The 14,873-nt window shown below is 38.5% G+C and overlaps 1 protein-coding gene across 1 annotated transcript; it reads left to right on the top strand.

Annotated features, from left to right (window-relative positions):
• The first annotated feature begins 5,756 nt into the window (after positions 1-5,756).
• tagln2 (transgelin 2) lies at positions 5,757-13,521 on the top strand. Its single transcript, XM_026921808.2, has 5 exons — positions 5,757-5,920; positions 10,044-10,228; positions 10,687-10,858; positions 11,608-11,710; positions 13,062-13,521. The coding sequence occupies exons 2-5, from the start codon at positions 10,049-10,051 to the stop codon at positions 13,207-13,209; spliced, it is 603 nt and encodes a 200-aa protein (XP_026777609.1). The 5' UTR covers positions 5,757-5,920; positions 10,044-10,048; the 3' UTR covers positions 13,210-13,521.
• Positions 13,522-14,873: the final 1,352 nt, after the last annotated feature.

The raw sequence follows: 14,873 nt of genomic DNA, 5'->3' as shown, positions 1-14,873 counted from the left end.
GGTATGTAGAGTCTGGGTTTTGGTACATGTCTGTGTTTAAGTCTTGGATCTTGGATTTTGTGTGGTCTGATTCTTGGACAATGTGGGGTCTGGAGCTTGGATCTTATATGGTATGAGTCTTGGATCATGTGAAGTCTGGCCTTGGATTTTGTGGGGTCTAGATCTTGGACCTTGTATGGCCTAGGTATTGAATTTTGTATGGTCTGGGCATTGGATCTTGTCGGGTCCAGGTGTTTACTTTTGTGAGGTCTGGATCTTGGACAGTGTGGGGTCTGGAACTTGGATCTTGTATGGACTGGGCCTTGGATCTTGTTTAGTATATGTCTTGAAATTGTAAGGTCTTTATCTTAAATCATGTGGGCTTTAGTTCCTGGGTTATGTGTGATGTGGCTCCTGAGGTTTAGATTTTGGATAAATTGGGATCTCGAATAATGTAGAGGTTTTTTTTTACTTTCATTTTCAGTCTGTCCTATAGATTGTTTGGAACTGGTTCTTGAATCTTGTGGGTGCTTGATCTTATGGGCTCTTGCTTTGGGTTCCCACTGACCTTAGGACTTTCTCTGTATCAGTGGATCTCTTCTTTACCCACAACATTCTCTTGGGATTATGTTCTTCGATCTGTTTTGAGCATCTTGCACAATGTTTGACTTCGGTTCACTTAGGTTTGATTTTCCACTCAATTCTTATTGATTCTTTACTCAGTGTGTGTGTGGATCATTGCTGCATGTTTGTAAATCTGTATCTTTGTTGTTTTCCCGAGTCTTGTTAACCTAAAACCATGTTACTTTGATTTGACATAAATACAACTTCATTCAATTTTTTTGGGTTAATAGTTTCAGCAACGGGTGTACTATTTATTTTTGTTTAAAAATAAATTCTATATTTAAGGTTCCATGGAGATATCTATTTTTGAACAACTGAAATATTTCCTTGTGGAAATGAACATCCAGTTATTAATAAAATCCCTGTTTCCCCCATGGAAAACTGAAATAGATGCGTGTCGCATTTCTTTCCTAATGCCGATCCCATCAAGTAAAGATTCTATCACTGTCTTGGGGTGGTTCCTGTCAATTTTCCACCATGACCTATTTTGGTGTTTTTGGACTCACTCCTTTATCTGGGAAGCTTATTTAGTTTTTGTTTTTTTGTGTGTTACTTCTACATATGGATCAATATTAAAAATGTCTTTTCTGTGTTGCACACCTATACAGACTGTTCAAGCGCTAAGAAAACAGAAACACTTGGCTTAGAGCATAAACCCACATTTGTCTCCTCACACACCAAACACACACAAAGAGGAAAAAAATAAACAGAAATAAGATCCCTTTGAAATTAGATGAGGTTATGTGCTACTACAAACACTGGCTAGGTGTCTGCTTATGTGTAAGTGTGTGTGTGTGTGTGTGTGTGTGTGTGTGTGTGAGGAAGGAGCTGAGGCGGCATGAACTCCACCCAAGCATAATGTTCATTTCCACATGTTCCACATATTCTTATCGATTAATAATGATCAAACACACATTAAGTACTGAGAGCAAATAAGAAATGATGAATGGCCGGCCCTCAACAAATAACATCCTCTATAAATATTTAACAAAGTAATTTTAGTCATTACGTTTCTGGTTCTTTCACCGCGTGCAATCAAATGCGTTTCGTTTTCAGTGGCTAAACTTTATAATGGGTTCATTTTGACAATTTGGATGATACTTCTACTTTTAAAGTGATAGCTCGGCCAAAAATCCCCAAATCTGGTTAACCAGCCAAGACGTGTTTGGTGTCAGAGCACATCAATACCATTTGCACATAAACACTTTAATAATAAAGAGGTGTGCATTAATATAAAGTTACAAATCAAATGTTTTAACATAGAATTCGAGCTTCAAACTTTAGGCCACGCCTCCAACCTGAAACTATGTGCTGAGGACAAAAGTGATTCGGTTACAAGATGGAGCTATTATTATTATTATTATTATTATTATTATCACTATTATTAGCTTTCCAGTGCTGTTTTGTCCATATTTACAGATAACAGTGTGTGACACTGAGTCAGAAACCACATAAACAAGTCTGTTTGAGATGCTAAAAACTGAACAAAGCCTTTTGAGGCGACTGGATGATCATTTAGACTTACAGTTGGAACAATGCTAACCCTTTCTGGCTTGACACGAAACATGTCTTGGTTGATCGACTACATTTGGGGTAAAAGGGGAACATTGTGTAAACATAGCTTTTTGGCAGAACTATTGCTTTAAAGTGCGGATGTTCAGAGGCAAACTGCCAGCTGGAGCAGGATGTCACCGGTTATGTCTTGTTTCAAACATTTTCCCCCAGTTTAAAAAAAGAGCTCTCACTGTGTTTCTGAGAAAACTTCACAGGAATGTCTCTCACTTTACTGAGTTGTGATGAAACACTGAAGTTTATACATATGGCGAAATCTGTGGAAGTTAGATTAGCATGGTTTATGCTAATCTAAGTGTGATTTCAGTCCAAAGAGTCTTAGTCCAAGTAATTTGCCAAGACATCTGAGGAAAATGTTTATATTCTTAATGGTTTTCTTGTTTCACAAACCATTTATGGTACATTTCCATTGCTTCTTGCTCTTACTTGTTAGTTTTCAATAAGGCTGAATCTATAAAAGTTGGATTCTTTGTTGATATTGATGTCGATGTTGTTGTTGTATTCTCTTTTATTGATATTTTACCTCCAGATCGGAGGAAAATGTTGATATTCCCGATAATTTTGTCTTTACATTGTCCACACAGTGCCTATATTTCATTTTAGTCCTAGGAAGCTTATATTAGTAATTCTTAATGGTTTTGGCTTTACATTTATTGTACATAGAAGACATTAACACCTAGTATGTTATTTTCCAATATGACCGAACCCTTGAAACCATGCTTAGTGATAAGTGTAATGTTGTGCTCTGTCATTTATTAATAATTCCACAACTGTGCCTATTGTATTGTTATAGTAGTTATTGTACTGTCTCGTGCTGTTTGCACATTTGCACGTGTACTTTATGTAGTAATGTGTATTCTCTTGTAGTTCTGTGTTGTTTTATGCATGGTCCTGGAGGAACATTGGTCCTGGAGGAACATTGGTCCTGGAGGAACGTTGTTCCATGGTCCTGAAGGAACACTGGTCCTGGAGGAACATTGGTCCTGGAGGAACGTTGTTCCATGGTCCTGGAGGAACATTGGTCCTGGAGGAACATTGGTCCTGGAGGAACGTTGGTCCTGGAGGAACGTTGTTCCATGGTCCTGGAGGAACATTGGTCCTGGAGGAACACTGGTCCTGGAGGAACGTTGTTCCATGGTCCTGGAGGAACATTGGTCCTGGAGGAACGTTGGTCCTGGAGGAACGTTGGTCCTGAAGGAACGTTGTCACTGTGTACTGTACTAACTGTATATGATTGAAATGACAATAAAGCCACTTGACTTCACTTGACAACACGTGAGAGAAATGTTGGTTTGTCTTGTTTTTTATTTTTCTTCTGTCACTGTACCTTTACACTGTCCGTATAGTTTAGAACACTTAGTGCCTACGTGCGAGCTAGCCAAAATCACTAGCAAGTCAAAATACGTCAGAAAATAGTTAAAGGATGAGTTACTGTGATAGACTTGATGATGCTGGTTTTTATGACGATAACGGTAAAGACGATGATGAAATGTTAGCAGCTAATAGGGCTGAGTGCCTCAGTGATAGTCTGTTACTGTGTTTGTGTGTGTGTGTGCCAGACGATAACGCAATGAGTTTGTGTAGCTAGTTAATGACATCACGGCATGGGTTAGGACAAGACCTGAAGACATCTGGTGTCGGATGGGAGTGGTGTGTGTGTGTGTGTGTGTGTGTGCGTCAGACGATAACGCAATGAGTTTGTTTAGCTAGTTAATGACATCACGGCATGGGTTAGGACAAGATGCGAAGACATCTGGTGTCGGATGGGATTGGTGTGTGTGTGTGTTTGTGTGTGTGTGTATGTGATAGTGAGCAATCACATCTGTTTTTAGCCTTTTGTAACATTCTGCGTCATTAGCTCTCTGATTCTGTCTGTGTCCTTATCTCTCTCTGTCTGTCTCCCCCCATCTTTCCCCATCTATCCCTCTCTCCATCCCTGTTTCTATTTCTGTATCACTCGGTTACGTCCTCTCTCTCTCTCTCTCTCTCTCTCTCTCTCTGTTTCTCCTTGTCTCTGTCCATATCTCTTTACCACTCTCCTCATTTTTTTCTCTTTCTGTCTCTCCGTCCTGGTTTTCTTTCTCACTCCACATCTCTCTCTCTCTCTCTCTCTCTCTCTCTCTCTCTTACACACACTGTATTTCTGTATCTCCAAGTTAGAGGAGAAAGGGAATGAGTCAACAGTGCCCAGAAATAATGAATCAATTTCAATTACATTTGAAAATACATGTAACAAAATAGTAATAATAAAAACAAAACACACAGATTTGATTTACTACCAAGCATGAGCGCATTCCTGTTGTCCCCTCCTCCTCTTGTTCAGCAAGTGGACACTTGTGTGACGTGGGTGTTACACACTTCCGTGTCACGGAGGTATTTTAATAACAGTTTTGAAACATGGGACCTGTTTATTTCTTTCTTTTTTTTAAAAAAAAAAAATCTCTTCCTGGTTTTTCTCTTGATTTTTTAAATTTAGCAGTCTTTATTGTCAAAGCAAATTGTGCAGTTAAATAAGAAAACACACACACACACACACTCACACACATGTACATTCATACACACCTGAGGTGAGAAATATGCAAGTACAATTAAGTCTTTTTTTTTTTTTAAATAATGTGTACTTCACTTGAAATTTCATTCACTTAACACTTTTTACTTTTACTTTCTACATCTGTAAAGTAGAAAAGTTTCACTTTCAACTCACCACATTTTCAAACATCACTACCTTTCTCTTCAAGAACAAATCTAAACTGGTGAGAACGAGAGCTGCTTCCCATCACTCTAATCTCTCTGCTGCACAACACACTTTGTATTTATCTCGTTAGTTTGTAATGCGATAGCTAGCTATTAGCCTTGGACTAGATTTGTTTAATGATCATGCTAGCTAACATGAGAGATTAGGAATAAAGCTGTTGGCGGTTAGCGACAGTTAGTGAAAGAGGCCCTCGTTTATCATCAGTGTGACATCTCTTTCTTTTTCTTCTGTGAATCATTCTGCTTTTCTACTTTAACCTGAGCGAGGAATTTGAAGCCATAGGTGAGTAATTACACTTTTACCTTTTACCTTTTATCGCAAACAAGCTGAGACGTTACTAAACACGACCACAATCTCCAAATCTAATGTTCTACCTCTCACTGTTGAATAGATAAAGGAATGATAAAACTCTCTCTCCCTCTTTTATTCCTTGTTTCTTTGTTTTTTTCTTGCTTACACTTCCTCCATTATTCATCTTCACTACTGTTCTCTCATTAATGTTTTCTCTGTAATTACAGTGCTGAAGCCCTGACCCCACCCGAAATACCTTCTCTCTCTCTCTCTCTCTCTCTCACTCTCATTCATCCCCATCCCTTCTTCTGGGCAAAGGGGCGGAGGAGGCATTCAGAGAATCCGTCTGCCTCCGACGCACAACGGTGCACTCCCTCCCTTCCTCTTCTCCTAAAAAAAAGAAAGAGGAAAGAGAAAGGAAAAAGGAGGGGCACAGACTGAGAGAGAGAGAGAGGAAAAGAGCAAGAGAGGGATGGAACCACAGCCTTAAAAGGTCATGTACTTTTTTCTCTCCTCCTTCTTTTATGTGAGTGTGTGCTGAACTCATTCCTCCCAACACTCCCTCCTCACTGAGTGGACTTTGAGACCTCAATAAGAGGAAGCAGACAGCTCTGACACACACTCTCTCACACACACACACACACACACTCGCTGAGGAGGCGCACGCCTGTGCATCAGGAACTTTTCTCCACTTACACAGTGAGTATACTGTTCACGTTGTTACCATGTGTGTGTTACTTCCTGTCTGAAGTTTGGGTTGATGTGGAAGTGTGTGAGGATTAAACTTGATCTCGGGATTAAGCTCAGGATCAGGATCAGGATTAAGCTTGAATTAAGTTTTATTTAAAGAGGAATGCATAAGAAACACCGTTTTACACACACACACGAACAAGCGCTAACAAGCGAAAGAATGCAGCGAGAGAGAGAGAAAGAGAGAGAGTGTGTGTGTGTGTGTGTGTGTGTGTGTGGCTTCATGTACAGAGTTTTACTGGGAGTTGACATGTCACAAGAACAAGATTCCTCTCTCTCTCTCTCTCTCTCTCTCACACACACACACACACAATCTGTCTGTCTCGCTGTCTGTCTTACTATCATTCTATGTTTCTTTCTCAATCTTTCAAGCTCTCGTTCTTGATATCTCCTATACCGCATATCTCCTTCACTCTTTCTTTCTTTTGCAATTTTACTATCTATCTATCTATCTATCTATCTATCCAATTGTGTTCCTCTGAGCCTCTCTGTCTATCTATCCCCTTATATATTTCCTTTCTATGTCTTTCTTTGTTTCCCTGTCTCCATCGTTCTCTATCTATCTATCTATCTATCTATCTATCTATCTATCTATCTATTTGTCTGTCTGTCTGTCGGTCTGTGTCTCTTTAAACCATAAAACTGCAACTGAAAATGATATGCACTAAAGCTTTCCTGTGTGTGTGTGTGTGTGTGTGGGTGTGTGTGTGTGTGTGTGTGGGTGTGTAAGATGTCTAACCCAGCAAAACATTCACAGTTTTTTTTTAATCAATATTGTCAATAACATGCTGAGGCCTATCTGAAAATTGTGTAACACTTGTGTGTGTGTGTGTGTGTGTGTGTGGGAACACCCAATGAGGCTGCACAAATAATAAAATAAAAGAATGACGTTAAACACTCACAAACACACACACACACACACAAACATACACACATTGGCTATATTACAGGATGGAACTGGCTCAACAAAAGGATATTGCAACATTCTCTCACTCTCTTTCCCTCTTTCTAACAAACATGCACACACACACACACACACACACACTTTCTGCATGAGGTCTCGATGCATAAATTGTGTGTACATAAACACAGGAGCAACACAGCTGTAGTCAACACACCCATTTCAGAAAGCAAACAACTCAAACAACTTGGGAGACAACTCACCAATGCAATGTGCAACACATGCACCTCCAGGCAACACACACACACACACACACACACACACACACTACACATTTCTTTCACAACCACAGGCACAACCAGCTAGAACATGCCATTGCATCAGTAAAAATTCTCAGGTGGACTGATGTCATGTCAGGTCACGCCAGTGACAATCAAACGTTCATCTGCAGATCGTAAATTCAGAGGCGTTAGCATTACAGTGCTGAAAGTGATAAAGAAATGCGCACCATTTTCCATTTTACCACAAATAGAGTCGATCGACCATGACATGTTTAATATGTGAAGTTTCTTTCTTTAGCTATACACTAGAAATATGATAGTAATATGATATAAAAGCTACATGTCTAAATCACAAACTTAGTAGCTATAACATTCGATTACTTCTTGTCAGCTACGTTCTTGGTAACATGACAAGCAACACTTTTTGTCTTACTAACTTGGAAAAAAAAATGAGAGGATGGTGAGGAAACAACTGTTTTTAGCTGCTGCAACGTAACAGCATTACAACATTAAATGCAACTATAAATGGATCAAACGTATGTGTCATTCTTTAATTAGTGCAAAAATATAATTGTTGGCAAACTGTCGAGGTATAAGAGGAATAAAACACTTCAGGACGTGCTGTTATATGAACATTTGTAGTGGTAACAGGTCATCACTCCATTGTGCCATCGATTCATTAGCTACATTAGTCATTAGGTCAGTGGAAGGTCCTCACAAAGATATTGTAAAGATGTGTGAGATTTCATTTTTTTATTATTATGTGTTTAAATTTTATACAAACAGGTTTAAAGAAATGATTAAAAAGTCAACCTTCATTATTGAAGTTCACTGATTTCCGAAAACAAGTGAAGTTAGTCATATTTTGGGTTGATTTTATAACATGAATGAAGTCCTTACAACACCAGTTCAACCTGAATGTGTGTGTATTTCGCAGGCATGATGGTGAACAAGGGTCGTCCATTTTTTTTTTCCAAGAACAGTGCACTCTGTCGAGTTTTATCCCTTATTTAAGCATTAACACTCTTGCTAATCATGATTTTGATGAAACGTGGACAAACATTGACAACGAATCATTTTTTTTGTAGTGATTCATCTCAACAATTTCGATTCTGCAGCAGTCGATTCATCAAACTCATGACACACTCGAATGCAAACTTAACATGACCCTGATGTGTGGCCTCTTTTCACACATCTCTCTGGAACGTCACGTCAGAGCTGCAATGTTGAGAAAAGAGGAGTGAATATTAGCTAAAGGATGTGGCTGGGTTTCAGAATCTCAGGTCTCACGTTGTGTGCTGCAGGCAGGAAGTGTGTCCTCCGGTCGGTTTATAGGTGTGTGTTGCTATCGCCTGGTTTGTGGAGTTAACTATCTAACGAATTTTGGCGTGTAAGTGTACACAATATTCTGTATATGACAATGTCGGCCGAGCGTTCGATTTTTTGTTTAAACGTGTTCGCTTCTGTTGTGTGAGAAGCCACGCCCATATTTAATCCTAAATGATATTTAATTACTTGATCATATTTATTTATTAAACATTGGGTAAGAAATCTGATGAAGTCATGGCCTAAATCCTGTGAAGGTACACAATCACGCACAAACAAAGATCAGCAGTTTGTGATTACAGAGTGTGGGCCAGTTTTGTGGGTGTGTACTGCTTGCTTGGTCAAGCGTGAGGCCTCAACAGGAACAGCACACACACACACACACACACACACACACACAGTTCTTTTTGTTGTCGAAATTCATTTATTCTCGAATACCTTTTAAAATGTTATGCAACTTCAGTTGAATATTATGTAATTTCAGTGCAACACAGAACGGCACTAGTTACAGCTCAAGCTTCTTGAGAAAAATACAGTGATGAGCAAAATGTGACGTTATCATCTTTTTGCACGTTATTACATTTCATTTAAGTTACTTTTTTTCTGGGTTTTTTTTTTTGCTGGTTTTACAATGTGTAGTTTTTGCAGTATCAATGATATGACACAAATCATTTATAAATGAAGGTGACATGTACCGCATTACTGAGTCCTCAGAAGGCACAACTTGAATGTGTGTGTGTGTGTGTGTGTGTGTGTGTGTGTGCATGCACTTGATAGATGTTCCTATCAATGTCCCCACAATAATAGGAATATCTGAGAGTGTCAGCCTTATATGGCATTTGGCCAGTCTTCATGAGGAAAACTGCTTTAATTAAATGGATGGTCCTCACAAGGATAGTAAGACAAAGTGTGTGTGTGTGTGTGTGTGTGTGTGTGTGTGTGTGTATTTGAGCACTTGTGACATTCTCACGGGGGCATAAATCTCCTCACTGAGGTAGCAACACAAAGGACAATATCTCAGGCTCCCTTTTGACTGGTTTCACAACTTTGTTTTGATTTATTTTAAGCAAACTATTTATCCATGTTTTCCCTAAGCAAGGTTAATGTAAGGTTAAAATAAACAATTACAAAAAGATCCAAAACAATGACTCTTTCTGTAAATAGTTATGGCTATGGTTAGAGTTATTTTTGTTACAGAACCTCTTAAATACCAAGTCCCCAAAAGTGCAATACAACCTGAATGTGTGTGTGAGTGTGTGTGTGTGTGTGTGTGTGTACATGTTTTATATCTTGGATAGACAGTTTTTACATTGTTGGTACAGTACATGTCAATGGGAGGTCCTCATAAGGATAGTAAGACAAACTTGTGTGTGCATTTGATTTCTTTTTGTTGATTATACAACTGGGTTGTTTTTAAAGAAACTATTAAAAAGTCAAACTTCATTGTCAAAGTTCACTGATTTCCCCAAACAGCTGAAGTTATTCTTGTTTTGGGTTGATTTTATAACATGAATTAAGTCCTTACAACACCAGTACAACCTGAATGTGTGTGTGTGTTTCGCAGGCGTGATGGCGAACAAGGGTCCTTCATACGGTTTGAGCCGTGAGGTTCAGAGTAAGATTGACAAGAAGTACGACCCTGACCTGGAGGAGCGGCTCGTCGAGTGGATTGTGGCTCAGTGTGGTCCATCAGTGGGAAAACCACAACCCGGCAAACAGGGCTTCCAGACATGGCTCAAAGACGGATGTGTAAGTGTGTGTTTGTGTGTGTGTATGTGTGTGTGTGTGTAATGATATCCTAATATGAAATAAAATTAAATAAATTCAATATACTTTTTTTCTGAATTACCTTTAATTCTAAAAGCTGTATAAAATATAGCTAAACTTATGTCCTTGATATTTTATTGTTGATTTTTTTATTTACATTTTTTTAATGAATTCAGAATGCACTAAGAAAGGTACATAATCAAAATTAATTTCATAATAAAATTTTGATTAATAATTATTTCTATTTTAAATGTAAAACGTAACATCCAACATAGTTAATCTTTTTTCCCTCAAAATTTTTTTTCATTAGTACTTTTTTGCAATAGTAAAACACAGATAATTAAACTATCCGACAAAGTAATATTTACTGTAATGAAAAGATAAAAAGCCTCTACTCTCTCCATCCATCACTCTTTCTCTCTCCTCCGTCGTGTCTGCAGGTCTTGTGTGAGCTCATTAACAGCCTCCATAAGGACCTGAAACCAGTGAAGAGGATCCAGAGCTCCACCATGGCCTTCAAGCAGATGGAGCTGATCTCACAGTTCCTCGCAGCTGCTGAGAAATACGGAGTCACCAAATCCGACATGTTCCAGACGGTGGACCTCTGGGAGGGTGAGTCCTCCATCACTTCCTTGTTTCGTCATTTCTGAAAACTTATAATAGAGACCCATGGATATTCTGGGCTTACAAATTTTCTTTTGCTTCATCCTTGATGAATTTATTGAAATGTTACATTTATTTGTTCATCAATTATTCCAATTCGAAATTGGCTTTTGAATGCTTGCTGACTAACAACGTTTTCAAAGTGGAATGACAGCATAAGCCACAAATCTGCAAAGTAACTCAAATGATTATCATTAGCTAGTTAGAGCCTAGCATCATGAGGCTTAATTATCTCCCTAGCCCCGCCCACTTCACAATTTTAGTGGTGGTTTTAGATTACTTTCTCTTTCGCATTTTGATTTTGGAGGTCAAACTGAATAAATTTCTTTCCTTGAAATGGAGGAATTTTCATTCCTTCAATCATTCATTCATTAAGAATAGAAAATTAACTTGAAATAAAGATTGCTACTATTTTGTGAATTTATTTTCGATAAGAAGAAGAATATTCCTAATTTATCACATTTTTATCTTTTTTTTTTATCTTACTCATGATTTTGTCACAAAACACACCTAATTCACTACACTACATAGTGTCCCACAATGCACTGCTGTAGGTCGTGTCCCAGTGACACACCGTAGTGAGTAGCTGTAATGCATTTGGCCTATATAGAAAACACGGTGTGGTTTGGGACACGTCCACAACGTGCTGATGATGCTGAGACCTAACGTGTACAGACTGTGACTCTGGGTGTGTGTAGGTAAAGACTTGGCGGCAGTGCAGATGACTCTGATGTCTTTGGGAAGTTTGGCAGTTACCAAGGGCGACGGCTGTTACCGTGGCGACCCTAACTGGTTCCATAAGTGAGTAATACCACTTCCTCTTCCTGGTTTCACTTTAACTCAGCCAAATGATCACTATGGCAACTTAACAATACACAGTGACAAACACACACACAAACACACACACACACACACACACACAAGGTTAATGTTTTAACACCACAGAAACTGGACAACAGGACCTTATCAGTCCCACTGTTACTTAACACTACACAGTGCTGTGTGAGTTGTTGTATAATTTTTAAAGGCCTGTGTACACACACACACACACACACACACACACACACCACAGGCTTCTGAAGATGACGCAACTAATACAGCACTGTGTGGAGTTAAGGAACAGTAGCACAGATAAGAACCTCTTTTCCAGTTTCTATGGAGTTGAAACATTAACCTTGTGTGTGAAAAAAAAAAGCAGCAAAAGATTCTTTTAGTCACTAAAGTCAAGGTTACAATAGACCTAGCATTAATTAGCCATACGAATGATTGTCCATGAAAGGTCCTCAGAAAAACCATGTGTGAGTGTGTGTGTGTGTGTGTGTGTGTGTGTGTGTGGAATGAACTGAATTAATCACGAATATAACATTAGACTGTGAATGACATTAGGTCAGACATATGCACACTCAAGCTCCTTTAAGAGTCGTGTCTCAGTGGTTAAAGTTTTGCACAAAGGTCTGATTTAAATCTCAGCTCTGCCTCAATTACCCAGACCTTTAACCTTTAAACGCTTAATTGTTTGCTTGGATGGCTTTGGATAAAAGCATCTACCAAATGATAAATGTGTAATGATGATTGTGGTTTGCCAATCAGAGGTCATTGAACAAGTTTTTTTTGTTTTAGGATCTCTGATCTCTGATCCTAATGGAAATCTAAATTCACCCCTAACGTCTCCAAAATCTTTAGCAGTTACTCATTTTAAAGCATAGTATGAATTAAATTTTAAATGTTTGTACATCTGTGATGGCAAAATTTCACTCATGTAAAAGGACTAAAGTCAGAGCTAGCTTTCTGATATTCAGTATAAACATCTCGGATTTCTTCTTTAAGAAAGATGGTGCCATTTTGTTCTGCGTAGACTATCGCTTACAACAAGAGTCTGAATCATATTACAGGTGGAGCTGTTTGGAGTTAGCTGGTTGTCTAGCTAATGTTTGGAAAACATTACTGAACATTCATAATGATTGCTAACTTGCTAACATATTGTGACATTTGTTAGCTAGCTAAGAACAAGCATGTTCACCTGAAGTACCTACCATTTCCTTACAGGTTAGCTTTCCCTCTGTAATACCAGTACCAAAGTCTGTAGCTAGGCACAAACTCACTGGGCACTCGTTTGATTGTTTGAACATGTGTGTGTGTGTGTATTTCTTAGGAAAGCGCAGGAGAACAAGCGAGAGTTCTCAGATGACCAGCTGAAGGAGGGTCAGAGCATCATCGGCCTGCAGATGGGCTCCAACAGAGGAGCATCTCAGGCGGGAATGACCGGTTATGGACGACCCCGGCAGATCATCAACAACTAAAGTTCATGATTTCTGACCTACTTTGCCTATCAGAGAGGGTTGAACACGCACCCAGTTAGTCGGAAAAAACAAACTGGACAATCGCAGGGACCAAAAGACAAACACGCATAATCACTTTACTGTCATATTAAACGAACATACAGTAACGTAGTCATGAAGACATGAACTTGTGAAGTGATACATTCCGTGCAAAAACAACTCATCTCAAATTAGCCTAATGCTAATATATGACCGTAATCTCAGTATGTTTGTGCATTGTGTATTGATTTTCAGTAGATGATTTTTGCAAATAAATTTTTTTTCAACTCAGCAGATCAGATCTCCTGGCTGTTTTAAATTGGAGCTTTACATTTGAAGTCTTGCATAACACTGGAGAGTCTTCTTTTCGTATTAGGATGAGAGTAGTGTTTACTGTTACGTAAGAACAGAGGAATTTCCAGGACGAAACTGATGAGATTAGAAACCCTCCCTCCTCCCTTCTGACTGAACTTTTGCTATCACTTCATCTTGCTTTGCTTTTTTGGTGGAGCCCCTTCACATACCCTCATAGATTATTATAGGGGATAAGGGAGAGGCAGCGAGGGGGTTTTGCCTTTTATTTAGCTTTCTAGAGAACACTAGAAACATATGCTATAATAATACCATTAATAAATCTTGCAATTTCCAGGTTAATAATTATTCTAATTCTGATTCAGTTATATAAATATTAACAAATAAGAATTTGTTAAAAACAAACACTAAGGCCCCATCTTAAATCTTTTTTTCAGTATTTTTGGATAAATCTTACTCGGGGTTTGCAACATAAGAGCTCATGTTGTGATGTCATAAAATGGGATTAACCTATCACAGTCTGATATGCAAATTATTACAGGAAGGCGTGGTGAGCGAAGTTTACCATCAGTCACCTAGCATGGCTTATTAGCTATGTGCTAACGATATCTTCAGTAAAGTCCAGTAGCAGTGAGCAACTTCAGTAAACACAATCAATAAATGACGGGGTTGGGATTGTGGCAGGACAAGTGGGAGAGGTTAATTTGCATATTCATGCATATTCATAGGTTCTGTTTTTTTTATTGAGGTAAAAATGTTTTTTAGGCTACTTTGGAAGTTTCCTGGACATTAAAACATAGGGAACAATTTACTATTTGACAACAAATGCTATTAATAGATTTATACTTACATATTAATGGATATTTACTATTTTCTATATAGAACTCAGAAGAACCATCTTTAATGATACTTCCTGACTGATTATTAGACTGAAGTATGATACCTACTGCCATACACACTTTGGCCTTCATATGTTCATATGCTAATAACGCTATATTGAATTACAGAAGTAATGTGGCTTATTTGCAACCGAGAAATGAAAGCTTCTATAAATAAGCACCTTACAGGGGGAAAATATTGACGATAGTGTATATCTGCATGGTTCGTTGGCTCTCTGCTTACTTATCTTTCCCCAGCTGTGTATCATAGCAACAGTGTGTGTGGAAGGAAATGCTAACGCTGCTCTAACACACACATAGAAACACACACTGGCCAACCAAAACCACATATTTTAAATTTGTAGGACTGATCATTTCCTTCTGATAGTACCATAGGATTTTGAAACTTTTTACTTGAACACTGCCATAAGACTGACATAAACATGAAAACCAGGA

Source organism: Pangasianodon hypophthalmus, chromosome 27 (assembly GCF_027358585.1).
Source record: "Pangasianodon hypophthalmus isolate fPanHyp1 chromosome 27, fPanHyp1.pri, whole genome shotgun sequence".
NCBI lineage: Eukaryota > Metazoa > Chordata > Actinopteri > Siluriformes > Pangasiidae > Pangasianodon > Pangasianodon hypophthalmus.
Note: the sequence above shows the minus strand (reverse complement) of the source record. Positions and strands in the feature narration are given on the sequence as shown.

Excerpts from the sequence above, each read along its gene's own strand:
- tagln2 (XM_026921808.2), top strand. The coding sequence starts at position 10,049 with ATGGCGAACAAGGGTCCTTCATACGGTTTGAGCCGTGAGGTTCAGAGT. Across the intron at positions 10,229-10,686 it reads CATGGCTCAAAGACGGATGT|GTCTTGTGTGAGCTCATTAA; the intron begins GTAAGTGTGTGT and ends TCGTGTCTGCAG. Across the intron at positions 10,859-11,607 it reads GACGGTGGACCTCTGGGAGG|GTAAAGACTTGGCGGCAGTG; the intron begins GTGAGTCCTCCA and ends GGGTGTGTGTAG.